This window comes from Canis lupus, chromosome 32 (assembly GCF_011100685.1).
Source record: "Canis lupus familiaris isolate Mischka breed German Shepherd chromosome 32, alternate assembly UU_Cfam_GSD_1.0, whole genome shotgun sequence".
NCBI lineage: Eukaryota > Metazoa > Chordata > Mammalia > Carnivora > Canidae > Canis > Canis lupus.
The window spans coordinates 32,596,644-32,610,766 of record NC_049253.1 but is presented as its reverse complement, the minus strand read 5'-3'; the positions used below and the strand labels follow the sequence as shown (position 1 = coordinate 32,610,766).

General features: G+C 36.2%; 1 protein-coding gene across 1 annotated transcript in view; it reads left to right on the top strand.

Annotated features, from left to right (window-relative positions):
* GPAT3 (glycerol-3-phosphate acyltransferase 3) overlaps positions 1-14,123 on the top strand; it is a 60,400-nt gene that overhangs the window by 34,273 nt on the left and 12,004 nt on the right. Inside the window, exons 3-6 of the mRNA XM_038582240.1 lie at positions 3,919-4,189; positions 7,469-7,543; positions 8,057-8,146; positions 10,232-10,325. Coding sequence (XP_038438168.1) covers positions 3,919-4,189; positions 7,469-7,543; positions 8,057-8,146; positions 10,232-10,325 — 530 coding nt within the window. The remainder of the gene's footprint in view (positions 1-3,918; positions 4,190-7,468; positions 7,544-8,056; positions 8,147-10,231; positions 10,326-14,123) is intronic.

The window sequence follows — 14,123 nt, the reverse complement described above, 5'->3', positions numbered from 1 at the left end:
TCCCTCTGCCTGTGTCTCTCCCTCTCTCTGTCTGTCATGAATAAATAAATAAAATCTTAAAAAAAAAAAAAAAAGCTGTTAATACCACTGGGTGAAGGTTTGAGGAGCAGGATATTTCTGTAGTTTCAACGTATCTCTCCTTTATAGATACTTATAGATAATAATTCTCCACTTACTAATCAAAAAGAGAAAAAAAGTAACTTTGCAGTGTAAATTTGGTAATAACTGACTACCCTAAACCAAGCGATCAAAGTTAAATGTCACCAATCATGGAACAAACAGATCACATGTTCCCAATGTGATGCACTGAAAAGGATACATCATTTACGTAGTATTCCTGCCCAAAGTGTACAACCTGCATCTAATCATGAGGAGACATCAGATTAACCCAAATTAAGAGCCATCCTATAAAATAGATGGCTTGTACTCTTAAAAAATGCCAATGTCGGGATCCCTGGGTGGCGCAGCGGTTTAGCGCCTGCCTTTGGCCCAGGGCGCGATCCTGGAGACCTGGGATCGAATCCCACATCGGGCTCCTGGTGCATGGAGCCTGCTTCTCCCTCTGCCTGTGTCTGCCTCTCTCTCTCTCTCTCTCTCTCTGTGACTATCATAAATAAATAAAAATTAAAAAAATGCCAATGTCTTAAAAAACAAAGAAAGGCTGAGAAACTTTTTCATATAATAAGGGGATTATAGAGATGACATATAAATATAATGATCCTTGGTTGGATCCTGGGCCAGAAAAAAAGGATGTGAAGCAAAAAATGATATGAAGAATGATTGTGAAAATTTGAATAAGGTCTGTACATTCGATACTAGTTTTGCAGTAAGGTCCACTTTCATGATTTTGACAATTTTATTGTTATTTAATAAATAAAACTTCGTGTCTTGAGGAAATCAATGCTGAAATATTTAGAGGTAAAGGGCATGATGTCTGCAATTTATTCTCAAGTGGTTCAGAAAAAAAGTACATTTCATACATGTAGGGATAGAACAATAAAGCAAATGTGACAAAGTGTTGGCAATTCATGAATCTGGGTAAAGTGAACTATTATTGCGACTTTTCTGCATATTTGAAATTATTAAACGAAAGTCTTCCTGAGTTATACCTGGAAGTAGAATTGCTGGGTCTCTGGCTATGAATATCTTTAAATTTACTAGTTGGTACCGAATTGTTTCCCAGTATGGTTATACTAATTACATTCCAATTGTCCAAATTTTCACCAACACTTGATTCTACTCGATTTATTATTATTTTTATTTTTTTTATTCTACTCGATTTAAAATTTGCATCAGTCTTTATGTGTATAAGACAGTATTTCATTGTTTTTCTTTGTGTTTTTCTGCTTATGGTGAAGTTGAACATCTTTTAAAATGTGTAATCATTAAAGCTTACTCTTTTTATGAATTGTTTACCATATATATGTATTTATATATATATATATTTATATTTACCTTTTCTTCTTGTCTTTTTTGTATGTCTTAATATATTCTGGAAATTAATCCTTTGTCAATTAGGTGTATTGCAGTCACCCACGTATCTTTGAAAGAGGCTTAACAAAAATATAAAATTGAATTATTTTTAGGTGAGTTACACAGAATTAAGTAGGTCAGGGAGCATAGAGAATATTGCACATCAAGTGGGTAGGGGCTGAGGCCTGGCCCCTGTTTACAGATCTCTTCTCTTTGGCTCAGTTAAATAATGAGGCAACTTGAACTTGCATTCTTATCTCTTACCCCTCCGCAAAAGGTTATTTTTAGAAGGGCTATCCTCTGTCTCCAATGTGTTTCATTCTGAGATTGGCTGAATAACTTGTTCTTCCCTCCCCTTCTAGACTTAAAAAACCCCACAAAACCCTACACATTGCTAAATAATGAAACTCTTGCACTGCTGAGTATTGGCAAGTACTTGGATTGAGTAACCTGCTCTGAGATATTGCAGCATCCACAGAGCAAGAGGGTAATTCAGTAGTGACACTGTCTTGGTTCATCCTCTCATAGGAATCAAATACTTTTCAGAGAGGGTGAGAAAAGGTTAAACCACTTAGACTTGATGATGGGAAAAGATAATCTAATCACCCAGGAGCTTATTTTACTGCTCTAATTCTTAAGGTGATAAGATATTGGATTTGCATGTTGGTAAAAACAAACAAACAAAAACTACCCACAAAACCCAAAAGTAAAATCATGAAACTTTAGCCTGATAAAAAAACTAAAACTTTTTTCACCTCCTATTTCATAAAGGAGGACACCAAGTTAGGTGACTTATCTAGTGGTAAGTGATAGAGCTGGCGTTTATCCTTTTTTTTTTTTTTTTAAGATTTTATTTATTTATTTATTTGAGAGAAAGGGAACATAAGTGAGGGGAGATGGAGAAGCAGACTTGCTGAGCATAGAGCCCAATGTGGGGCTTGGAAGGCAGACAATTAACCGACTGAGCCAACCTGGAGCCCCACAGCTGGTGGTTTTCCTAAGCAGAACTTGACTTTGAATTCCAGGTCCTCTTTACTTTCTACTCCAGTGCATTCATTATGCTGCCATTCCTTTTTAAAGCTTCTATGGATGCACGTACATGTATGTTCTCCAGAGGATGGGTAACATAGCCCTCTCCATTCTCATTGATTTCCAAGTAAACTGGCAAGTGAAAAATCAAAGGGGATCTTCTTTTAGGGAATTTAATATCTTAATCTCCCAAAAGAAAAGACTTTTCTAATTTAGGAAGTAAATTCCTTTGCGACACACCCCAGGGGGACAATTGGATAGTTATGTCATTGTGTATGCAGCTACTCTTTATTTGAAGATCTTCTCATCTGTGATCCTTATTTAGTAGTCAGAACTGGGTGGCAGTGGCCATTTTTTTCAATTTATAAAATTTATGCTATGTTAAAAATCCTTGAATTATTTTCTTTATAGGAAAGACAGTAACAGCATAAAGAGGAACATCTAATTGTATTGCCCAGAGATAACCACTTAATGTGGCCTTCTTGACATTTTTTCTATGTATATATATTTCATAAAGTTAAAACTATAGTTTTAAATCCTGCCTTTTTTCACTTAACAGTAAGGTATTTATTAATTACAGTATCTATTAGATGCATTGTATCTTGTTATCTGGATTCATTATAATGGGAAATGCTACAGTGAACACTCTTGCCTACATTTCTGATTATTTTCTTATGATAGATTCCTAAAATTGGAATTATTGAATAATCAGCAAACCGATTCTTAGCCTCTTCATGCCAAAGGGATTTTGACAAACTTTGACTACTAGTTTTAGTTCCACACTCATACATATTGAGTATGAAAATAACTTATTTCTGTCATTGAACTTTATCATTAAAAATGTTGCTGATTTGATGATGTAAACTGGCCAATCTTTGTCTAATTCACATTTCTTTGATTACTAGTGAAAGGTTTTGGTATATTAACTATTAGTGTTTCTATGAATTCAGTTCATGACCTTGAGACTGATTTTCTCATTAAATCATTTTTACATATTAAAAATATCAGCCTTTTGCCATTTGCAGTAAATACCTTTTGCCATTTTGCTTGCTTTTGGCTTTATGGTTTTTGTCAGGGAAAAACAGAAGGTTTTATTTTCACACAGTCTAGATCTATACTTGCAGAGAGTTTGTTCTGTAACTTCTTTTTCACTAATGGTGTGAAGAGAGGAAATGCAACAAGAAAAGGGTCAGGACCGCATTTCTTTCTAATGAATTAAAGTCATTGGATAGAAGCCATTTTATGCAGACTGAGTGATTTCACCTCTTTTCCCACTGCAATTGTTTGTCTTTTATTTTTGAAGTCGGCTTCATATAACCCATTAAATTTGTTGACTTGTCTTCTGCACAAAATTGCCCCATTGGTCAGTTCTTGTGTCCTATAGCATTTTCTCATGTCCTGATGCTTTCTTTTAAGGTATTATCCAAAGAGATGAGTCACCCATGGAGAAAGGGCTCTCTGGTCTGCGAGGAAGGGACTTTGAGCTCTCTGATGTGTTTTATTTCTCCAAGAAGGGCTTGGAAGCCATTGTAGAAGATGAAGTGACCCAGAGGTTCTCCTCAGAGGAGCTAGTGTCATGGAATCTCCTCACAAGAACCAATATAAATTTCCAGTACATCAGTCTGCGGCTCACCATGGTGTGGGTACTGGGCGTCATAGTACGCTACTGTGTCCTTCTGCCCCTGAGGTATGTCTCCTGCCTAGTAATTGATGGTATAATTGGTTCAGCTTTCTTTTTAAGTCATGTATGTAATGTTCTCATGAGAGTATTATGGCACTAGTCTCACTCTTTCCAACCACCTGCAAAATACCACCAAATGTGACCTCCACAGGAACATGTGAAGTATCTATTCTTCTTTCATATTTTCCCCAAATGAAGATGTGTATTAAGAGTCTAATATATATCAATCTGGATCCATGTTGTTCTTTCAGTCATAAATAATTTAGGGATAAGGGCACCTGTGTGGCTTAGTCATTTGGGCACCTGCCTTCCACTCAGGTCCTGGGATCGAGCTCTGCATTAGATTCCCTGCCTAGTCGGTGCTTCTCCCTCTCCCTCTGCCCCTCCCCCTGCCCATGCTTGCTTGCTCTGTATCAAATAAATAAATAACATCTTTAAAAAAGATAATTTGAGGATAGTAGAAAAGGTAAGTTAGGAAAAAGAAGAGAGGATTTATAGTTTTGCATTCACCAAAGTGTCAGCCAAGCTGTAACTGCCATTCTTTGCTGGTCTGTAGCAGTTCATAGTTGCACAGGAGAGAAAAAATTCCTGAGAATGGTTACCACATGGCAGGGAGCCATTCACGGGACTGAATTTGTTCCATCTAGTTCCATTATGATGAACTTTTCTTATTTAAAGTTTGCCATCTGTGTCCTCTTCTGATTCTGCCTAATGAGGAGGTACTTTCAAGTCCAGTTTATTAGAAACATAGTGGGGAACATAAGAGTAGCAGAGGTGACGCTGGGCAATGGGATGAAGCATGAGGGAGCAAGGTGTGCCTAGCATGGTAATAGCAGGTAGTAGGCATGTGTATCAGTCACAATATTGCCATTGATTATCTTGTTTATTTCCCTTGGCAGAACCTTGGCATCCCCTCAGTAGAGCTTTCTGGGCAGTTGCTATCAGCCACCTTAAATTGGCACATGACTTGAAACCGCTCAACCATCCCTAGGGTGACCTATACTTGCCTCATTTAGGTTTATTACAAGTGAAGAGATTGCTTAAGTAGAGGCAAAGGCACATTTCTAAACTGTGTGTGTGTGTGTGTGTGTGTGTGTGTTTTGACCCATATTGCTGATTTGCCAGTTGGGGCATGGGATGTCTTTTGGGAATCATTTCAACTGTGATATCAAAGTGAAATTCAGTGTTTCGCATATAATTTTGCTTGAACCCTAAACCAGTGTTCTCAACTGGGGGTTCATGTACTCTGAGCATGTGCAAAAGTATCCACTAGTATGCACGAAGGAAATATTTGAGCTTTTATTTATTAGACATGTCTAGTCTCTTTATTTTTTTTGTCTATTTATAATTAGGGCTTCCATTTATTCTATTTTTATTCTTAAAAAGAAATGAACCTTCAATAAGATTGACTATAGAGATTATACACGTGCACTTGTCCACGAGTCAGGCACTGTATTCAAAGCCACCTCAAACTAGAGTATTTTGCAGGTCCAGGTATTTGAGATGCCCTCATTTGTTGGTTAGCTTTCTTCCACTGTGGGGGCCAGTAAGTGGTGTTAGGATTCCATTATCTACTTAGACTAAACTAATGCTCACAGACTCAAGAAGTAACAGAAGATTCTTACAAAGAAACCACAGATGTAGGATAATCCAGTAGCGTAAGCACCCAAGAAGAATAAGGAAATGTCAGAATTGAGACTCCTATACTTAGTACATCCTCTTCACTGTGAAAGAATTACTGTGTAAATGCTTTAGAAGATGAGCTGTTGCTCCAAAGTGAACACTCAAAAAGCAGATCATGCTAAAATCAATGGTATTGATGGTAGCACAACTCTGTGAATATGCAGAAAACCATTGACTACTTTATAAATGGGTAAATTGCATGAAAGGTAAATTGTATCTCAGTAAAACTCTTAAAAAACACAGATTGTGGCTGAAAACTTGTGACATCTATGAAAATTCTCATGTTGTCTCACTAAACTGGAAACCAGAATTTTTTGCCTATTAATCTTGTAAATAAAACCTTTCAAGAATTTTGAACCTAGTTGTTAAACATGTTCAAATGTAACCCCTTCTGGTTTCATGTGTAGGAACAAATGATTCCCAGTAGGGCAAGATAGCAAAATGTTATTTTAAAACTTTTGCATAACTGATGATTTATCTATCGCATCAGTGGTTGGTATGAAAATATGGCACCGAAAGAAAACTAAATCTAGCCTTCAATTGTTCTTTCAAAAGGTCTTATACCAAGACTTCAACAAGTTTTTTTTAAGGACTTTAATGAGGTTTAACACCTTAACAATGCATTTAGAAGGAAGCCCCATTTATTCTGAAAGACTTTAAATCTCAATTTTATCTTATTGTGTGATTCTACTTACATTTCTGAAAATGACTATATTCTTTTTGAAGTGATTAGAAAGAATGTTATAAGCACCTTTCAAAAATGAGAAAGTGTCTATGTGGAGATTAAAGGTATTGTCAGTGACCTTGTTACTAACTTGTGAGTTACTGTGAATATACTAAGGGGACAACAGATTTGCATGTAGAAAGGATTTCTATATGGTGGTATAACTTGGTGTTCTTATTATGCAAGAGCCTTTCTTGCTATTTGCTATAAATTTTAAATTCCTTTGAGAAAAGTTTGAATTGTACCTCTCTCCCATCATTAAAAAACTCAGAAAAACAAGTAATTTTTAGACCTTTGGAAGATATTTACAATCATACAATGCCCACCAATGTATACTGAAGAAAATAAGATATTTTCAACCTGACATGACTCCTTTATAGAACATAAAGGAGTTTCTTATATTATACAAGAAGCTAATATGAGTATATTTAATATATACTCATTAAAAATAATTCAAAAGAGCAAAAGGGCAAGACTTTTGATTTATTCTTTTCACTAGCTCGCTTAATCCTTTGACAATTACATAGATTGAATTTGGTAGTTTCGTGAATAAATTCCCAGACCTTCTTTAAGCATCTATAAACTAGTTATATGCTTGATGTTCAACTAATATATGCTTACTGTTATTTTGAAAATGGTATCATACTCTACATATTATTTTGAAACTTATTTTGCTTTTTTTCTCACAAAATACCAAAGACCATTCTTCTGTGTCAGAATCTATAGATTTACCTAATTCTTTTAATGGCAGCACCATATTCCATATTTAGACATTCCATGACTTACTTATAGTTTGATTATTTCTGAACTTTTAGATGATATATCTTGCCTTTTACTATGCAATTAACTTTTGCATTACGTTTTCTTTTCTTTTTCAGGGTTACTTTGGCTTTCATTGGGATCAGTTTGTTGGTTATAGGAACTACACTGGTCGGACAGCTGCCAGATGGCAGGTGGGAAATGTTTCCTTCTACTCAGCCAAAAATAGGATTGTCCCTTTCCTTAGCTGTGTCTACAAGAAGAATATTTGATTCAAATTTATGGCCTCCACACACTTGTTAACATTTTGCTTACTTTGTATTCATAGTCTTTATTTGATTTGCCATCACACTTTGATATAAATGGTGAGAAATCGTTTTTCAAAGAGGAAATGAAGAGGAGAAAGGAAATGGACTGAGGGACTCATGGAAAACAACAGTCTTACCATATGGTCAAGCTTACCAGGCTGAGACCAAAAAAGCTCCAGCTTATCTTGGTCAGGGATTTATCATGACAGTCTTGTAGGGTGAGATCTATTTTTCATGAAAGTTTTGTCCTAAATGCCTCAATGAGACTTTAAGAGTTGAAACTGTGCTTGTGTTTCAGAACACAGTATGCTGCTGTGAAGGAGCACATGGAAGCTCTTACTGTATTGTTTCTTAGGAGTGCCCAGAACCGCACCATGAAATGTTTTCTCTTTCTTGCAGCCTCAAAAACTGGCTGAGTGAACTGGTCCACCTGACATGCTGTCGGATCTGTGTGCGAGCCCTCTCTGGCACCATTCATTATCATAACAAGTGAGTGTCCACTGGCTTCCACCTGGCTTTCTGTGCATAAATCCAGGCTCTAACTGACAGTAGTGGGTGGAGAAAGCAGGTGAAGTCAGAGTACTGCCAGTATGTTCATCCCTGCTGCTTAGAATGGTTTTGTATGAAAAACTTGCAAAAAGCCATCCACTTGCAGAAGGAATGTAAAAATAGTGTAATGACACTTAGTAATTGAGCATTTATGGTGTGCAGGCCACGTCATATATGCTTCTTATAGGTCATCCTACGAGAGAGGTGTCGTTGTCCTGTTTTACAGGTGAAGAGGGGAATCTCTGGGATTTGTCTAGGGTCCCGTAGATAGTTTGTGGCAGAGCCTGATGTGGGACTTGATCCCGGGACCCCGGGACCCTGGGATCATGACCTGAGCCAAAGGCAGATGCTCAATCACTGAGCCACCCAGGCGCCCTGAGGTCTGGTTTCTAATCTCAGTCCTGCCGCTTCGAAGTTTCATAACTGACCCTTCAGACAGAACACACTTTGCTTCCCTCCCTGCAACCATAGAGGATAATGGTACCTAACTGAAGTTATTAGCTGATAGAAGTAATTTTGATTACTTTTGAATTACTTTTCTTTTAACTCAATTTTATTATTATTGTTTTTTTTACATTTAACTTCATTGGTTTAAAAGTTCTAGAAAGCCTCTCTTTTTTGTTGACTGGATCTTTCTGTCTCATTTGTAGAAGGGAGACATTATCTCCTGTGGCTTTACCATGTGTTACCAACATAAAATGCCCCTTAAGTTTCTAAAATTAGGGATACCTGGGTGGCTCACTAGTTGAGCATCTGCCTTCAGCTTGGGGTGTGATCCTGGGGTTCTAGGATCGAGTCCTGCATCTGGCTCTCTGCTTCTCCCTCTGCCTGTATTTCTGCCTCTCTCTTTGTGTCTCTCATAAATAAATAAATAAAATCTTGGGATGCCTGGATGGCTCAGTGGTTTGGCGCGTGCCTTTGGCCCAAGGCGTGACACTGGGGTCTCAGGATCGAGTCCCATGTCAGGCTCTCTGCATGGAGCTTGCCCTCTTCCTCTGCCTGTGTCTTTGCCTCTCTCTCTCTCTCTCTCTCTCTCTGTGTCTCAAATAAATAAATAAATAAATAAATAAATAAATAAAATCTTAAAAAAGTTTCTAAAATTACAAGATTTTGTCTTTGAGCTGTGAGTTTTGGGATGAGGAGTAGAAGAAATGCTTTGGTAGAACTGTGATCAGAAGAAATACTATCTACAGAAAAGGTGCTTTAATTACATAGAGAGTTCACAACCTAGTATATATAGAATTGCTTCTAATTTTAAGGAACGCATGCTAAAGTTGTTATGCATTTGGTTCTTCTTCTCTGTATTGGGCCAATGAAAACTACTTTGTTTCATTAGTTTCAAATACTGGTTGAACTCTAGGAAAAGGTTGGCAAACTAAATTATGGGTCTAGAGGCCAAATACAGCCTGCCATCTTTTTTTTGTAAATAAAGTTTTATTAGAACACAGCCATGCTCATGCATTTATGTTTTGTCTGTGACTGCCTTTGTGACAAAATAGCAGAGTCCAGTAGTTTTGATAGGAATTGGCTGGCTTGCAAAATCTAAAATATTTATTTTCTGGACCTCAATAGGAAAAGTTTGCCAACCTCTGCTTTAAGGGGATAAAAGGCAGGAAACTATAGTAAATTTACTCTGTGGTCACTGTGAAACTACTAAAAAGGGATGCTTATGAAGATTGAAATAATAGGAAAATAGTTAAGTGAAATTTGAATATTATAATATTAAAGTTATGGAATCTTTGTAACTCAGTCTAAGATTTTTAAATTTCCTTTTTCATTATAAAAGGAAAATATGACCATTACCAAAAAACAATGTAAATAGATATAAAGGGCAAGTTATTGGCCCCTTCCCCTATACTCTTACCCTACTTCTATCATACTGCCTACCTTTTTAAAATGGGACCAGATATTTTGAAACTCGATTTTTAAATGTACTTTTTAGAGCAAAATAGGGTGAATACATGCTGTTCTGCAAATTAGTAACAATTTTCCAGGTTTACTATTTACCATTGTTTGTGATTGCAGGCAGTACAGACCCCAGAAGGGAGGCATTTGTGTTGCCAATCATACTTCCCCAATAGATGTTTTGATCTTGACAACGGATGGATGCTATGCTATGGTAAGAGCAGCTCAGTGACAGTTCAAGTAAATGCATGTTTTATGGATTATTCAATAAACTTTTAATTTATTTTGGCACAAATTAGAGAGTTTTATATTAGAAAATGATGGGGTTATACTACTGTAGCTATATAAATGAACACTACTACATAGTGCAAGAAAAAGAAAGAAAATAGCTATTATATTTAAGGTTGTAAAAAATTGTAAGCTCCTGCCTGGCTGAGTCAGTGGAACATGTAACTCTTGATCTTGGCATTGTGAGTTTGAGCCCCATGTTGGGGGTAGAGATGACTTAAAAAAAAATCTTCAAAAAAGTAAAAATAAATTAATGGATCAATCTTTTCTTTAAAAAGGTAGTAAAAATGTTAACTCACTGAAATGTAGACATACTTGAGCTTGATAGGACTTTACAAGGTTGATTCTGTCTTGCTTCTAAAATCCCTGCAGTGTTTAATAACACTTTGAGATGTTAAAGTCTTCCTCCTTAGAACTGTGCAAATCCCTTACCAGCCAATTAGTTGTGTCTTCCTTCAGGGAGCCATATACAATTAAAAAAAATCAGACTTTTTAATGAAGATCAAGCAAGAAAGACAAACATATATGCCACATTGGAATAGAGGGGAAGGGAGAAGAAATGGGTAGGAAATATTAGAAAGGGAGACAGAACATGGAAGACTCCTAACTCTGGGAAACGAACTAGGGGTGGTGGATGGGGAGGAGGGCCGGGGGGGTGGTGACTGGGTCGCGGGCACTGAGGGGGACACTTGATGGGATGAGCACTGGGTGTTATTCTGCTGTTTGTTGGCAAATTGAACACCAATAAAAAATAAATTTATTATTAAAAAAAATCATTGAGGGGGTTGAAGGGCTTTGTAAAAACTCCTAATTTATTGCCAGATATTTAATCTGTCTAAAATATGAGTTCAGATATATACAACTCTTGGGCAACCACATTTTACTACTTTATTTTGTCTAAGTCATGGAGCCCATTTGGAATCCAAGGAAGCTTTAACTATTTCTAGGAGAAGACTTATGGGAATTGCTAGTTCTTCACCTTGTTTAGGTTAGGCATCAGTTAATAGTTATGCAGCCTTTCTTAAGAAAAACAGGACAGGGCACTTGGGTGCCTCAGTGGTTGAGCCATCTACCTTTGGCTCAGTTGTGATCCCAGGGTCCTGGGATCAAGTGCCACATCGAGCCTGCTTCCCCCTCTGCCTCTCTCTGTGTGTCTCTCATAAATATATAAATTAAATAAATAAATAAATAAATAAATAAATAAATAAAATCTTAAAAAAAAAGAAAAAAGAAAAACAATGACATACATATGCATCATGCAAGCATGTCATGATTTTGTTTAAAAGCCCACTCAAGGACCCTTCTGTTAATAATCCTGGGTAGGCCCCAGCACCATTCTGGTCGTAGTAATAATTCTTTGCATTATGTGGACAAGCACTTTCACATCCATTGTATGTGAACTCACAGTAATACAGTGAGATTCAGGCTGATATTTTATTATAGAAGAGAAAGCAAAGGTTTGGGCATTTTAACCAACTTGGCTAATCACGATTTTGTGTCTCTGGGACCATATTCATTCTGTGTCCTGATCAGCAAAAAGTTAAATACAACTCATTGGTGACTGAGTCATCAGAATTTTTTTGGAATTTTTTATGCTTTTTGATTATGTGTGACTGCAATTATAATATTAGGCACATTTTAGAAAAGCAGAGCTACTGCTAAGTTTCCAGTGGGATAGACATTGGAAGCCAATTGGATTTAAGTCAGAGGCAGTAGAGGGCAGAAATGGGAGGAAACTTTATTGCTGACCTCCAAAGGTCACATGTGGCCTCTTCTGGCTAAACATAAACTATATATATATGTGAAGAATATTCAAGAACCCGTCTCAGTGGCTTTTCAAAGTCTTTTTCCCCTCCTAAACAAAGACTTGAACTTTTAAAAAAATTTTAGAAATATTTTCGAGGTCATAGAGAGATTGCAATATAAATATCCATATACCCTTTATTCATATTTACCTGTTAATAGCGTTTTGCTCCATTTGTTTTATCATTTGCATTCTTGTGTGCTGTCTTTCTATCTACATAAAAATGTGTGTAAATTATTTATATGTTAATATGTTGATATTTAGTATTTATTTCTAATATTAATATAATATTCAAAATTTGGGTCTGTACCAATTCATGCAGTTCATAGGGTTTTTCTTTTTTCATTTGTATTTAGGTATTTTTATTAATTTGATGCCTCATAGTTTACTGTTTTTAGAAAATATTGAAGTCATTTGTTTTTAAATTTTTAAAAATTAATGTATAATTGAAATTAGTTTTAGGTGTACAAAAATTCAGTATTTGTATACATTGTAAAATCACAGTAAGTCTAGTTAACATCCATCACCACACATAAAATTTTTTTCTTGTGATGAGAACTTTTAAGATCTACTCTCTAGCAACTTTCAAATGTGCAATACAATAGTATTAACCATAGTCCATATACTGTATACCGCATTCCCATGATATAACTAGAAGTTGTACCTTTTGACCCCTTTCATCCATTTTGCCCGCTCCTTGGCATCTCCTCTCCCAACCTCACAACTGCCTTCAATGTATGGGTTTTTTGTTGTTTTTTGGTGGTGGTTTTTGTTTGTTTTAGATTCCACATGTAAGATCATATAGTATTTGTTTTCCCTCTATCTGGCCTATTAGCATAACGTCTCAAGGCCTAACCATATTGTTTGTGATGGCAGGATTCCATTCTTTTTTAATGGCTGATAAAGTGTGTACACACGTATATCATGTTTTCTTTATCCACTCACTCATCAACAGACACTTAGGTCATTTCCATACTTGGCTATTGTAAATAATGCTGCAGTGGGCATGGGGGTACATACATCTTTTCAGTTAGTGTTTTCTTTTTTCCTTGGATAAATAACTCAAAGATGGAATTGCTGGATCATAAGGTAGTTCTGTTTTTATTATTGGAGAAACATAAGGTTCTTTCTTGCTTTCCCCCAATCCATATTTGCATCTCCCCTTTTTCATAGTGAATACCCTGGCTCCCAACGTATCTACCTATTTTCTCAATCCTATGATACATCTAAAATTGTTTCAGAATTGCCTCACTGTTTTGCTACACAAATGACTGTTGTAAAAAAAAAAAAAAATCCAGGTATTTTGCAGTTCTCTTCAAAGAGAGATAGAGGGTGTGTAGCCAAATACCATCTTTGTACATTTGTTAGGGTTTCCCCTTCTTTCTTCAGTGTTGTTCTTTTATTAGCTTGAAATGCAGTTGGGTTTATTTGTTTCCGTTTGCTTTCGGTTTGCTAGTTCCACCCTTGTTGATTTATTATTGGAAGCTTCTAAATATCAAAACTAAACAATAAAGGTAAATTCTTAATAATGTCACTTCCTCTCTTCATTCTGCTCCATTCCTTCCTACATTTTAGTTTTCCAACTTCACTGCTTTGGATTTTTTTTCTTTTTGTAGAAATAGATATATGTATATATTACTCCTTCTATTTTACACAAGGGGTAGCATACTATATTTGCTCTTTTGCAATTTGCCTTGTTACTTAAGATTGCCTGAGTTGTGAGCATAGCTTGATGTATAGGGATGTTCAATTGCTATGTTATACACCTGAAACTAGGGTGACGTTGTGTCAACTATACTAAAAAAAAAAAAAAAGATTTTTTTTAAAGCCCCAAACCAGGAAAAAACCCCACCCCAGGATCTCTGGGAAGTTATTCCTTACAGAGTAGATCAACTTTACTCTTTTCCCAGCTGCCTGGCA